This window comes from Monomorium pharaonis, chromosome 10 (genome assembly GCF_013373865.1).
Source record: "Monomorium pharaonis isolate MP-MQ-018 chromosome 10, ASM1337386v2, whole genome shotgun sequence".
Taxonomy (NCBI): Eukaryota; Metazoa; Arthropoda; class Insecta; order Hymenoptera; family Formicidae; genus Monomorium; species Monomorium pharaonis.
The window spans coordinates 11,193,696-11,208,425 of record NC_050476.1 but is presented as its reverse complement, the minus strand read 5'-3'; the positions used below and the strand labels follow the sequence as shown (position 1 = coordinate 11,208,425).

Genomic DNA, 14,730 nt, shown 5'->3' with positions numbered 1-14,730 from the left:
GAGTCCAATAATATCCTGCAACCTTCTCGCAGTAGATAGAAACTATAGTTATGTAGGCTAATCGCGGGAAAATTTGATAAAATATTTGATTCAAATTTTTAATATTCTATTTTCATAGACGTTCGACCACTTATATTTATTTACATTACAATAGACTTTTTTTGCCACTTTGATTTCGTCATTTTGAATTTATTTGAATAGCATAATTTGAATAGCAAATTTGTAATTAAAAACCTCAAAAACACTTGAAAAAAAATTTTTATCAAAAAACGACAAGTTTTGCATTTTTTTATCTGCCATTTTGAATTCGCCATTTTAAATTAAAAAAATTGAATAGCATGTTCGTAATCAGCGTCCTTGAAAATCTCCGATGAAAATTTGCATTAAAATTGCCATGTTTTTGCATTTCTTATCCGCCATATTGGATCCGCCATTTTAAATTTTTAGATTTTGACATTAATCTACAAAATATATTACATATTATTCAACAATTCTGAATTAAACTTAATTTTTAACATTAATATTCATATAGTATACAATGTGCAAAAATCAATTCTTTACATCTTACATGCGCGTACAGTCTCGAATTATTATAAAATTCTTCGAGTTATGCAAAAACGAGCAAAAGTAGGCGCCATATTCTTAAAATACATACTTAAAAGAATTCAATACTACTCGATTAATGTCAATAACTGGCGGAGTTTAGGGGAGCCATAATTTGAAAATATGCGGAACCTACCAAATTTCAATAATAAATGAGTATAAAGATATACTATTTTTTTAATTCTTGCACTATTTACTTTGAACTTCATTATAATGATTTGTCTTTATATAATAATGGATGAAAAATAATAAAAGATTTTTTGTTTACGGAAATACAGCAATGCTAATAAAATATTTGAAAAGTAAAATTTTCGATTGCATCCATGATTTTAAAAGTTTATATTGTTGTCAAATATAAAGCAACCAATCAAATCAAATAAAATTTTCAAAATAACTACTTTTGACTATCAAGATTAAGACAGGACATTTGTCTGATCTTATTTCTGAAATTGACTTTTGTCCACTTTTTGGGATCTCTTGGCCCATTGTGACGTGGGATGATTCCTACCAGTAACTAATCGCCGTGGCTACCGACAGCTCCGCGTCGTACCGCGCAGCCGCGCACCGCCGCGACCAATCCGAGCGCCGCGACCGACCGGATGCAATCACTGCGAACGCTGCGCCGCACCGCGCAGCCGCGACTGTAACGTCGCGACCAATCTGGACACTGCAGTCGCAACCGCATCATCACGAGCGCCGTATACATCGAGACCGACTGCTACCGCCAATCGGCGTGCCGACCGACCAGCGCACGAGCCGTGCACTCCGCCGCAACCAATCTGAACGCCGAGATATTACGCGCGCACGCGCGCCGCGACACACGTCGCCAGCACAGCGTTTCACGCACCTCGCACAGCGAAATAATACTGTCTGTACATATTAGGAACTGATGTAAATATTAGCTTGCTACATAATAAATCACCGTTAGTATTTAAGTATAATTTACTGCCGTCATTCACTCAACCAGTCCGCCGCCCGAATCCTGAATCCCAGGCTATCCGCCCTTATGGAAAAAACATTCTAATTTTAAGAGTTTACACTCAAAATTGAGTGCTAATACTCGATTTTAAGAGTTTACTCCCAAATTCAGGTATATACGCTCAAATTTTGAGTATTTACACTAAAGATTGAGTGTTTATACTCGAACATTGAGTGTGTATACCCAATGATTGAGTGTTCATACTAAAGTTTGGGTTTAAATACTGAATATTTAAAAATATACTTTCAACACTTGGGTATGACATTCAATAATGAGTGTATACTTATAATATAAAATGTGATAATTGAAACGTTGGGGATGTACACTCAATATCTATCGGTTGAAGGTATACATTTAATATTGAGTGCACTCTCAAACATTGGATTAGGAAACATTAAATAAAAACAAAAGCAAAAAAAAGCAAGTTTAACCGAGATTAAAGTTAATCTACATTGGTAAAAATGGGCATAAGACGAATATCTAAAATAAACATTCAATTAGAGTGTTCAGCTGACTTTGAGTATTATTATAATTTGAGTATTACTTTCAACTTGGATGATTGCCATCTAATTGAGTGTTAATTTTAGTGTTATTCTTAAATTTAGGATTAACACTGCAATTAAGACTTAATGGCGACCATCCAAGTTGAAAGTAACACTCTAATTAAAAGTAAATTAAAGAGCGAACACTCAAGATGAGCGTTTACACTGAATCGAGTGTTTACCCCTTGTCCCAAATTATACTTAACTTGAGTATCTTTTTAAATGTCATTTTTAGTGTTTTTTCCGTAAGGGCGTGGCCAATCAAATCAAAATTCACAGTTACAAATTAATGATAGTAACATTAATAAAGGTAATTTTCGGACGCTTTTAAACTTCAGGATAGATGCTGGTGATATCATTAAAAAATCATTTTGAAACTGCTGCAAAAAACGTAACTTACATAAGTTCTGGTATACAAAATGATTGGAATCATAAGCGAAGAAATTTCAAAGCAAATCGTTGAAGAAGTAAGCGAATCACCATACTACTCTATTTTAGTTGACGAAACAACTGATATTGCTGGAATATAACAGATGTCATTGTATGTGAGCTATCTAAAAAAGTTATGAGATAGTTTTCGAGAAATTTTTGAAATTTACTCCTGTTGATAACACATCTAGTGAAAATATAACGAATACAATCATTTCAGTTATGGAAGCCCTCAAATTAAATTTAACTAAATTAAGAGAACAAGGATACGACGGAGCTTCAAACATGACAGGAAAAATTAAAGATGTAAAAACAAGAATTTTACAAAAATTTTCTTTAGCTCAATATATTCATTGTTCAAGTCATGCTCTAAATTTAGTAATTATATCTAGTCGTAAAAACCTGCAAATTCAGAATATGATTGATACAGTAAAAATCGTAACTAGTTTTATAAGAAACAGCCATAAGACGAAATTTTAAATCAAACTTACCAGATAATACAAATATTAAAATGATGAAATCTTTATGTGAAGCAACAAGCAAGATGGGTTGAACGTCATAAAGGGTGCGTTCCGAAGCTTTCGCTAATTATTTTTTTAATTACAAAGTTGGTAACCCTTTAACTTTGTTTTGTTCCGTTATAAATTCGCTAATTCAGTTGAATTCATCGTATTTATTAATATTATTTATTAATAAGAAAAAATGAATATTGCTGTATTAAACGCCTTATCAAAGTAGTTACCTATATGAATCTGATGTGCCTATACATATAGGGCTATGTACAATTGCTTTTTTGCAGAAATGGGCATTCTGCCACAATTTTTTTCACTCTTTAAATCATCTCTTAATAACAATAATAGGTAATTAAAAGTCAAGTGTCTCATTTTAATAATAAAAATTACAAATTTTATTATTTATTAATTTTCAATTTTTTGTAAAAATATTTTATATTCTATTACATATAATTATATACCTAAAAGATTCTCAAAATTCTTCATTGTTGTACATATAATAAACAACAGTTTCAATAAAATTTGCAACTCTTGATTTTTTATGTGTGCAGCGGTTTTTATTTTCAACCATATTAATAAAATTCATTAATTCTTTATCACTTTCATCACTTGAACTTGAACTTGAAAAGGCTTTGTTTAATACAGCAATATTCATTTTTGCTTATTAATAAATACGATGAATTCAACTGAATCAGCTAATTTATAACGGAACAAAACAAAGTTAGTTAACCCTCTGCCTACACATGGGGTTACGGTAACCCCAGTCGATTTTGAAATGCCCGTTACTTAAAAGTATTTAGCAAAGGGACGCTGGGACTGGAAAGGGAAAAAAGTTTGAACTGTGCTCTACTTATTCCTCTTTGGGCGTTGTCAATGTTCTGAAAACAACAGAAGTAGGAGCATTGAAAGTGTGTGTTGGGGTTACAGTTACCCCGTGTGTAGGGAACGTAACAAAAAATGGAAAAGTTCCAAATTTGAAGGGTAAGTAAAAGTTATTTTTTTGTTCATTACGTATCATTTACGCATACAGTACTTATATATGTATATTACCAATGTCGCGATCACTTTGCAAAAATATGCCGCAATTGTAGCATTACAAATTAAAAATTTTTTCTATAACAAATAAAATCTTTTGTAATCAATATTTTTTGTATTAATAATTATGTTTTTGTGTATTAATAATTATGTTTTTTTAATAAATATTACTATTTTCTTTTACTATTATGTTTAAACTTCATTCATTTTTTACTAAATTCATATTACGAAATAAATATATTTTTTTAACAGAATCAAAAAACTGACTAGATTCTTAAAGTACAACTCTTCCCCTTTCCATTGATCACCATTTTAATTACTTATCTATTTTTTTCTAATAAATACGGGTGTTTAAAAAAAAGGCAAATTTTTACAAAAATTTTTTGTTTCTTTCTTATTCTTTTCAAAAAATCTCTTTTCTTTTAATATCTTCGACTTTTCAGCCAAGACCATCATAATACTGAGATTTTTTTCTTTCGATTAAAAAAAAAGAAGTTAAAATTAATTAAATACATTTGGAGATATAAGTCAACGAAATTTGGGGGTTAGCGTAACCCCTGTGTGTAGGAATCGGGGGAAAAATAAGGTGTGCAGGCAGAGGGTTAAGGGGTTACCAACTTTGTAACTAAAAAAATAGTTAGCGAAAGCTTATTCGGAACGTACCCAAAGTAATAAATGAATCTGTAGAGTTGTTTCCAACAATAATACATACTCTGCAATCTCTAAGAGTGAAGGACAACGATTCTATAGTTTATTTAAATTCGGTACTGAATTTTGAGTTTGTTGTGTCTGAAAATAATGGAAGTTTTCAGTTCCTTACTTATGCTGATTAGCTTTGCAACGTCCCGGTTGTGACCTTCTGGAAGCATTTAAAGAAATAAAGAATTTAGAAAAATTAGTACAAAATTATAGGTACGATGTCGACAGCCATTCCCATATAGCACAGAAACCTTTCAGAGATATTTCAGAAAAGTTTCAAGTGAAAAATGAAACATTTCAGAAACATTTCCAAATGTTACTGAGACAGCTCTGAGACAGCTCTAAGATAGTTAAATATCCGCGATGCTTGCACTTGAAACATTTCTGAAAGTGTATTGAAAGATTGCTGAAACATATCTGCAACCTTTCTGAAAACATTCAGAAATGTTTCAAGTGCAAGCACCGCGGACATTTTGCTATCTCAGAGCTGTCTCAGAAATATTTTGAAACGTTTCTGAAATGGTTCGGGACTGTCCCAATTGCGCATATAAGCGGTTAGACACAGTAGTATTTCCCGATTGGACACAGTCGCGATTAGACACGGACTCGATTGGACATAGACCCGATTGGACACGGACTCGATTGGACACAGACCCAATTGGACACGGACCTGATTGCACACGGACCCGATTGCGCACCGACCCGTTTACACACAGACCCGATTGCGCAACGACCCGTTTGTACGAGGGTTGCCTTTTAAGTTTTTACAATCGAACAATAAATGGCGTTAGTGAGTTGTGGCATCACTGTATTTGTGAACATTGACGTTTGTTATTGCGAAGCCAGTGGCAATTTAAAAATTGACCGAGTAGGTTGTTGATAGTGAACGTTTAAAAGAAGCAAGTTTGTGCAAAAATGGAAATCACCCGTGAAGGTTTGCGTTGGATGATTTTTTATGATTTCAAAAAAGGCCTTACTCAACAACAATGCATAAAATTACTTTGTGCAACTTTTGGTAATGAAGCACCATCAGAGAAGACTGTTTACAATTGGTTTGCAGAATTTCGTCGTGGTCGTGCGTCCGTCAGTGATGAATGTCGAGAAGGTCGGCCAAAATCGGTTGTTATTCCGAGAAACATCGATGCTGTGCGCAACATGATTAAAGAAGACGGGCATGTGACTTATAGACAGATAGAGACGTCTCTTAGTATATCGCAGACTGCGATACGATCGATTTTGCATGAACATTTAGGTGTGAGAAAGATTTGTTCCAGATGGATTCCGCATAATTTGACTAAAGCGCAAAAAAAGGCTCGTGTTGATTGGTGTCAGAAAATGTTCAAAAAATTCGACCGAGGACGTTCAAAATCCGTATACAACATTGTTACAGGAGACGAAACTTGGATATATTCGTATGAACCTGAAAGCAAACAGTTTACTGTTTGGGTGTTTGAAGACTTTCAAAACCATGTTTCTATCAGCTTCAGAGTGGAGAAAATGTTTCCAGAATTGGTTTGAGCGTATGCAAAAATGTATAGACCTTAAAGGCAAATATTTCGAAAAGCAATAAAACACTTTGTTTCGAACTTGTTCGTTTCTGTTTCACTTTTTGTAAAAACTTAAAAGGCAACCCTTGACCCGATTGCACACGACCCGTTTGCACACGGACTCGATTGGACACGGACTCGATTAGATATAGACCCCATTGGACACGAACTCGATTGGACACAGTCTCGATTGCACACCGTCCAGATAGGACACAGTCCCGATTGGACACGGACTCGATTTAACACAGACTTAATTGGACATGGACACGATTGAACACGGACCCGATTGCGCACCAACCCGTTTGCACACAGACTTGATTGCGCACCGACCCGATTGCACACGACCCGTTTGCACAAGAACCCGATTGCACACGGACCCGACTGCACACCGACCCGATTGCGCACCGACCCGTTCGCACACAGATTCGATTGCACAGTCCCATATGGGTGCACTACACGCAGAAAAAGGATTCGTTAGCAAAGCTAAAATTTTTAGCCATGACAAATGTGTCTTTAAGACACAATAATAAATACCACGTAAGCCCCGAGAGCTCACTACGATGGCATAGGTTAATTCGTTTTCTGTCAACGTGGTCTGCTTTATCTGCTTGTAGCTTTTAGAGTGTGAATTGCATTACAAGGTAGGTGCCGCGTGCATCTCCTAGTAACGGTCCGCGAACTATATATGTGTTGGATTATTTTATAAGAAAGTTTTCAAAGATAACTTAACTGAAAAATTTATTAAATTATTTTATGTAAAGGGTTTCAGAAATAACTTTCTTGAAAGTTTTCAAAATCTCTCATGTGAAAGGTTTTGGAAATAACTCAATTAAAAAGTCTGTAAAAATATGTCAAATGAAATGTTTTAGGGATAACTCAACTAATAGTTCCAAATTTATTGCATGTGAAAGATTTCAGAAAAAACTTTTTTGAAAGTTTGTTAAATTGTTTCATGTGATAGGTTTCAGAAATAATTAAACGGAAAGATCTGTAAAAATATTTCATACGAAAGGTTTCAGGGACAACTTGTACTGAAAGTTTTGACAAATTCTTTTCATAGGAAGGTTTCAGAAATATTTTTGTTGAAACATTTCAAATGACATATTACAGAATTTTTTCAGAATTGTTGCACATTAACTGTGAAAGGTTGAAACCTTTCTGAAACAATCTGTGCTATTGATGGGTTTTGATCTAATTTACAAACAAATTTTAAAAATCGCAGAAGAAAACGACATAGAGCAATCTATTCCAAGAATTTGCGGACGGCAGCAAAATAAATTTAATGTACAGACAAAAAACGCACAACAATATTATAAAACAACAGTATTTATATATTTTATAGATTATTTACTAACAAGGGAACCTCGCGAACCCGAAAATTCTGATTTTAATGAAACTTGGCATAAATGTAGAGGGGGTGAATACATGAATTTAGAAATTAAAAGTTGGTGCTTATAAACGGTTTAAAGGGTTGAAATCACTCTTCAAAAATTTTGAGTTTTTGTCTTTTCTTGATATATCTCGTAAACTAAACAAAATATTAAAAAATGTTTCATACAAAAGTTTTACAGTATAAATACTTCTATTTAACTATATTATTTATTTTTTTTTTAAATTTTTTTTCAAAAACAAATTTTTTTTCTTTGAAAAAAAAATTTTTTTTGAAAAAATAAATATGTTGAATAGAGGTATTCATGCCGTAAAACTTTTGTATGAAACATTTTTTTATATTTTGTTTAGTTTACGAAATATATCGAGAAAATGCAAAAATGTCTCAACTTTGAAGCGTGCTTTCACCCCTTCAAGCCGTTTTTGAACCAAAATAAAACATTTCTAAATTAATGTATTTACTCCCTCTACATTTATGCTAAGTTTCATTAAAATCAGAAAATTTTCTGTTTGGTCTTATAAACGGTTTGAAAGAGTGAAACCACACTTCAAAGTTGAGACATTTTTGCATTTTCTCGATATATCTCATAAACTAAACAAAATATTAAAAAATGTTTCATATAAAAGTTTTACGGCATAAATACCTCTATTTAACTATGCTATTTATTTTTTTCAAAAAAAATTTTTTTTTAAAGAAAAAAATTTGTTTTTGAAAAAAAATTTTTTTGAAAAAATAAATAGCATAGTTAAATAGAGGCATTTATACTGTAAAACTTTTGTATGAAACATTTTTTAATACTTTGTTTAGTTTACGAGATATATCGAGAAAAGACAAAAACTCAACATTTTTAAAGGGTGGTTTCAACCCTTTAAACCGTTTATAAGCACCAACTTTTAATTTCTAAATTCATGTATTTACCCCTTCTACATTTATGCCAAGTTTCATTAAAATCAGAATTTTCGGGTTCGCGAGGTTCTCTTGTAAGTTAAATTTCAGAAAGATTCGATCCACTTTTCTAAAAAATATCTTTTATGCAAATGTTATCACGGCATATGAAACAAATTTAATATTAGTGACGTATAAAGAAAATGGAGAAAATGCTGGCAGTGAGGGTTTTCGAAAAAGCGAGATGATGGACTTTTCGCCATCAAAAGAGAACGAAAAATATACTATATTGTTTATTTATTAAATTTTTTGTTATCAGTGCATCGAAAGTAATCCCTTTCATTTTTTTGTGCGCAGTCCCCAATTTCAACACTTTAATATTATAAAAAATTCTTTTTTACTTTGCTTTTTTATGATAGCTTGTTTTGAAATATTCCGTAAAAGACCCTGCACAAAATACGTGGAAAAGTGGCCCCGGACAGAATTGGTTGAAATTTTAGTATGCTGAAATCTTGACTGTCCTGTTCGAAAGTCTCAATAGCCGAAATTCAGAAAATGCCTAGTTTTCAAAATATTTGGTGTCAAAGTTGAAATCGATGATAATGACTCATGAATGATAAAACCCTATTTTCAAAGCTTTATAACACGTTTGAAGGTATTTTTATATGTATTTGACAGTTTTAAAATCGTCAGCATGTTTGAAGATGTACATGCCTAAAATTGTCCGATACATATAAAAAAAACCTTCAAAAGTGTTACAAGGCTCTGAAAATATTCTTTCGAACGCAGTCCTAACCCATGTTATAAAACAAACCGTATCTATCTCTGCTCCTTTATCATTACATCGAAGCAATACGCTCGGATCAAAATTCAAAATCGACATCTATCATTTTGCCCGTTCCTTTATTATCTCATAATTTTGTTAGGAATTTTAGCTTTTAAAATCCCTGCTTAATTTAAAATGCGGTTACAATAACAGCAAATCAGAGCCCTTAGCAGCCATGAAGGTAACCAATCAAAATTCTCCATTTAATTACTCTACTCCCACATCATCCGATTAGACTAGAGTACACTATTTCCTCTCAGTCATGACGTCATATCATTTGGCCACATCCACTTAGCATTAGAAAGACGAGAAGTAGAAGGTTTGTTACTACCCCCTGACTATCTATAAGTTATTTGTATGCAAATAATATTCTTTTAATCAACACTAAAAACATGCAATCTATTTACTAAAGAATGTTATTACTTTGCTATAATCATATATACTATGCTATAAAAACATCATATCATAAAGATATTGTTTTACAGGTGACGTTGGCGGTATATGTGGCGTCTTCATCGGCTTCAGTTTTATCAGTGTAGTAGAGTTTCTGTACTTTTTTGCATTTGTGCTTCGCGATTTGATATCTAAAAAATCAGCCTTACAGAAAGATGATATTTGTAAGGATAAAATCACATCAGTACAAAATAAAACTAAACAGACAATTTATTGGAACGAATTGGTACCACGATCCTGGCATTCAGCAAAATACGGCAAATTCTTTACTAACAAAGCCAGATATTAACCGACAAATTCTTACCGAACTATAAATATTCTCAATTGAATTGATTCCATTTTCACCAATTATGTTATTGTAAATATTCAGATAATATTTAAAATAATAAAAAAAACCTTGCGAGCATAGGAAGCTGATTCGAGGACAAACTCTTAGACATATACAAAGTGATTAAAGACATTATTATACTTTTTATTACATTACATAATAATGATAATAATGAATAATAATGAAAATTGATCTCTTCAAAAAGACTCATGATTGTCAAAAAACGGAATTACAATAAAAAGTTTATTAATCGGATATTCGTTTCTTTTATTGGAATTCCAAAATGACTTTAACTAGTCTTATATTTTATATACATAAGAGAAAAAGAGAAGGAAAGAGAAACATCTGAACGTTATATGCACGCATAAAAGATTAAGATATTAAAAATTCATATATACTAAGTTATATACTAAACACACACACACACACACACACACACACACACACACACACACACACACACACAGATTTACGCACAAAAGAAAAAGAAAAAGAGCTGGCAATTTATTCGATTTAGTGGCGCCAAGTTTTTGTAGTAAAATATTTATTTGTATTAAAATATTTATTTATAATATTTGTAATTTATTTGTATTAAAATACTTATTTACCAGTTCAATATTATGTCCTTTATTTCTTGCTAAGATGCTTCCTAACAATTCAATTCCAATTCAATCCCAATATTTCAATTCCATCCCAATATCAATCTCTAGTCTAATACAAGCTTAATAAAAAATCAAACTATAAATGCCAGCTAAAGAATAAACATTTTTGTAGATTGGCGCATATTTCTTCATATCATTATTTTTGTAAAAAAAAACTTAACATTCATTTTGTAGTGTTTATTCTTAATTGGCGCAAAATATTTACATATCATTATTTTTATAGAGAAATTAATTTGTGTGTGTGTTGCGACGTTGCTTTCCCCCGGGAACCGCCAGGTCCGAGGGGGTTACGCCCAATTAAACGAGAATCTTTATAGACGGTAATGCGTAACGCTTTCTTAGTTGGATGCGATAGTTTACGAGAACGGTATCCTCACTATTCCTCGAGAATGCTCTCGGTATCGGTAACTTACATACGGTATCCCCCAATATCGATCGAGATTGCTCTCAAAGCGATAACGGTAACTTGCATACGGTATCCTCCAATATATCGACCGAGATTGCTCTCGACACGATAGCGGTAACGTGCAGAAACGGTAACTCCCCAATGCTCTAAATGTTTGGGCGCCAGGCGCGACTTCTCGCGCCACACAATAATTAGCGATAATGCGGTAACCAACTAGAAAGCGTCACAAGTGCCGGTAGCTCTTTACTCTAGACGGTAGAGTGGCGTGGTTCTTTTAAAACGGAAAGTGTGGAGATGTCGGATCGAGGCAGGTCGTAGAAAGATTCGGTACTCAACTTGTTAAACAATTAAAGAATTATGTTGTATTTCTGTAGTGATAGCGGAAACGGTAACAATGCAACAATGAGCTTTACTAAAAGTGTCTTCACAATTCCCGAATATAACTTTGATAGAGACGGAAACGAATTATAGACACAAAAATGCGGAAACTATAGAATTGATAATACGAGGCGGAGGCCGACGAGGCTCTCCGCTCGAACAGAGACAAAATTACTAATTGCGGAAACAATTCGCGGTAACAATGATTCTAATATAACTATGACTGTCGGCACCGGCGTAGTCTGAGAGGGACGTACTCACGTTATCAAATATTCGGGGCCGGTCGGTCCGAGCCCTCGTGCGGCCACAAAACTCTACTCTTTGCTTCGAGTTATTTTACACTAAAAACAATAGCACCAACGGTATCGGACTTCGGATGACCGATATCACAATTAAAACGGTATCCGGGATCCGGTCCCGCACGAGGGTTGACCGCCTTATCCGAACCTTACGTATCGATGGCTGCCGAGTGATGGCCTTACAGAGTGAACGGTGTCCCGGTCTTCGAAGTCCGTAGCGGTAACTATGGCGGTATCTTGGGGCTCGTCCTAGTCGAAACACTCGCTGATACGGTTCGCCGAACAGTGAGGAGCCCCGGTCCCGCGCCGGCCGGCTCGAACCCCCGCGCATGCGCGTGCTTCGATTTTCGGTCGATCCGCACGCCTCGATCCTATGCTGCGCCGCATCGCCTCTCCAAATGCCTCGTGGTCCACGCGTGACGATTTCCGCCGATGAGAGCGCTCTGGCTCTGCCGTTTTCGGTTGGTCCGGCTGGCCATGCCGTGACCGAACCGATCTGGGTTGCAGGCGGTTGACAGTTTGACTGTCGCTTCTCCGGTCTGCAGCCCGGTGGCATGCCCTCGGCGTGATTCCTCCCAAGAATCTTTTATGTCGCCATGCGGTATCCTGGCTGCCACGGTTTACTTGCGGCTCAGGGCGGTAACAAGCAGCGGGGCTCGACGCACGGCTCGGCGGGGAAACTCTTGGCGGGGCACCTCGTCTATTGTCGCTTGCTCGCGATACTATTCCCCCGATGGCTGCTCCTCCTCCGTTCTTTGTACAATAAAAAATGAGCCCTCACTCGGCGCCTTAAATCCTAAATATCCTAACACGGTACCACGAAAACAAAAAAAAGAAAATAAGTAAAACAAAGTCGCGTCCCCCTCGGCTCGGCGAGGAGGAGCCCCAGACCGACCCCCTCGGTCGGACTCACGCCCTTGTGACGAGCGCGACCGGACGCGCCACGTCACAGTGTGTGTGTGTGTGTGTGTGTGTGTGTGTGTGTGTGTGTGTGTGTGTGTGTGTGTGTGTGTGTGTGTGTGTGAATACAATAATTTTTTATTTTTAAAAACATCTCGAATAATTTATGATTTCACTGGCCAGATTTATTTCAAAATTATAGCACTACGTTTTGACCATAGATTTTGGTTTTTTTCAAGTGCAGAATGGCTTACATTTCCTTTAACTTTCACAATCGATCTATGACATATGTTCAGATAAATCATCTACGAAAACGAGATCACCGCATTATATAAATGAGTGAGTCCCAGATGCGCACAGTAATAAACGAACACAGACCAAATGCGCACGGACCAAATGCGCACGGACCAAATGCGCACAGTCGCAAACCCATGTGGTGCAGAGAATGCTTTGCACACACACACACACACACACACGGGGGGGGTGCAAGGGGGGCCCCCCTCCCGCACCCGCCCCGTCCAAGTCGCTAACCTATGTGGACTTTACTCTGCTTGCAATGTACATGGATTGCATTTGGTCCGTGCGCATGTGCAGTGTGCGCATTTGGTCCGTGTCCGTTTGTTACTGTGTCCGTTTGTTACTGTGTCCGTTTATTACTGTGTCCGTTTATTACTGTGTCCGTTTGTTACTGTGTCCGTTTGTTACTGTGTCCGTTTTGCACTGTGTCCGTTTGTCACTGTGTCCGTTTGTTACTGTGTCCGTTTCACTCAGCCTGCTGTGTCCGTTTATTATTGTGCGCATCTAGGACGCTCCCTTTTTTTCTTTTTCTCTTTTGAGTTATCAATTCTTTTCTCTACAAATTAAAAATTAAGAAAAATGTTTTAACATTTCTTTATTAAATTTAATTAAAAAAGGATTAAAAAATGAAAACTAAATTAATATGAAGTAAAAAAAATATTATCTTTTATGTAGAAATGTTTTTTTTTTAATATTTTTTTGCACAGATAATTTGCACTTTTTAATTTAGAAAAACAGTAAGAGAGAAAGAGAAAAAAAGAGAGTACGCACGTACATGTGTACGAGCAAACGCGCGCGTGTGAAATTTTCAGACACATTTTCAGACACAAAAAACATATTAATTAGAACGCCTACGCTCAATCTGAAAACATAATATTGTTCCTAAATGTTCACTTAACAACGCTTTAGGCTTGATTTATGCGTGCAAGGTCTAAAATTTGTACATCAAGCACATTTTGTTAAGAAACACCAGAAATTTTTAGAATGTTTTTGCGCATTTATATATCGGGTCCGTAACACTGATCTGCAAGAAGGCTGCATGGCGACGGACAGCGGGCGTGTGCCTACCAATCTGTCGACCAGGGTTTGATTCCCGGTGTACTTTTTTTCTATTTTATTTTTTACTATAATTTGCGAAAAATTTAATTAACGTAAGACGAGATTTATTAATTGTTTAAAATTTTTTTTGTATAAAATAATTTTTTTTATACCAATAAACCATAATTCTTATTTATTTTAGAGTTATTTTTTTATACGTATCCGAAATGAAAAGGAAAAATTGAACACTATTTCAATGACAATTTTATTTTATAGTTTATATAATGTTATAAATCAAAATTATTAAAAAATAAAAAAATTAAAGTCAAAACATTAAATATCATTTATTCATCATTGTAAATTTTTTGTTCTGACCGTACGAACGGTTGGTCCTTTTCATATTTTTTACACAACATAAAAAAAATTGTGTTATTGAAGTTATATTTGTTCCTTTTATTTGGAATACAATACGTATAAAAAAATAATCGTAAAATTAATAATAATTGTGGTTTATTGGTATAG

The 14,730-nt window shown here is 34.8% G+C and overlaps 1 protein-coding gene across 3 annotated transcripts in view; it reads left to right on the top strand.

The window, feature by feature from the left end:
• The window catches only part of LOC105832125 (degenerin del-1), a 60,518-nt gene extending 49,674 nt beyond the window's left edge, over positions 1-10,844 (top strand). For all 3 annotated transcript variants that reach the window (XM_036293019.1, XM_036293018.1, XM_036293017.1), the window contains one exon: positions 9,933-10,844. In XM_036293019.1, the coding sequence (XP_036148912.1) occupies positions 9,933-10,189 (257 nt within the window). In that variant the 3' untranslated portion in view covers positions 10,190-10,844. The remainder of the gene's footprint in view (positions 1-9,932) is intronic.
• Positions 10,845-14,730: the final 3,886 nt, after the last annotated feature.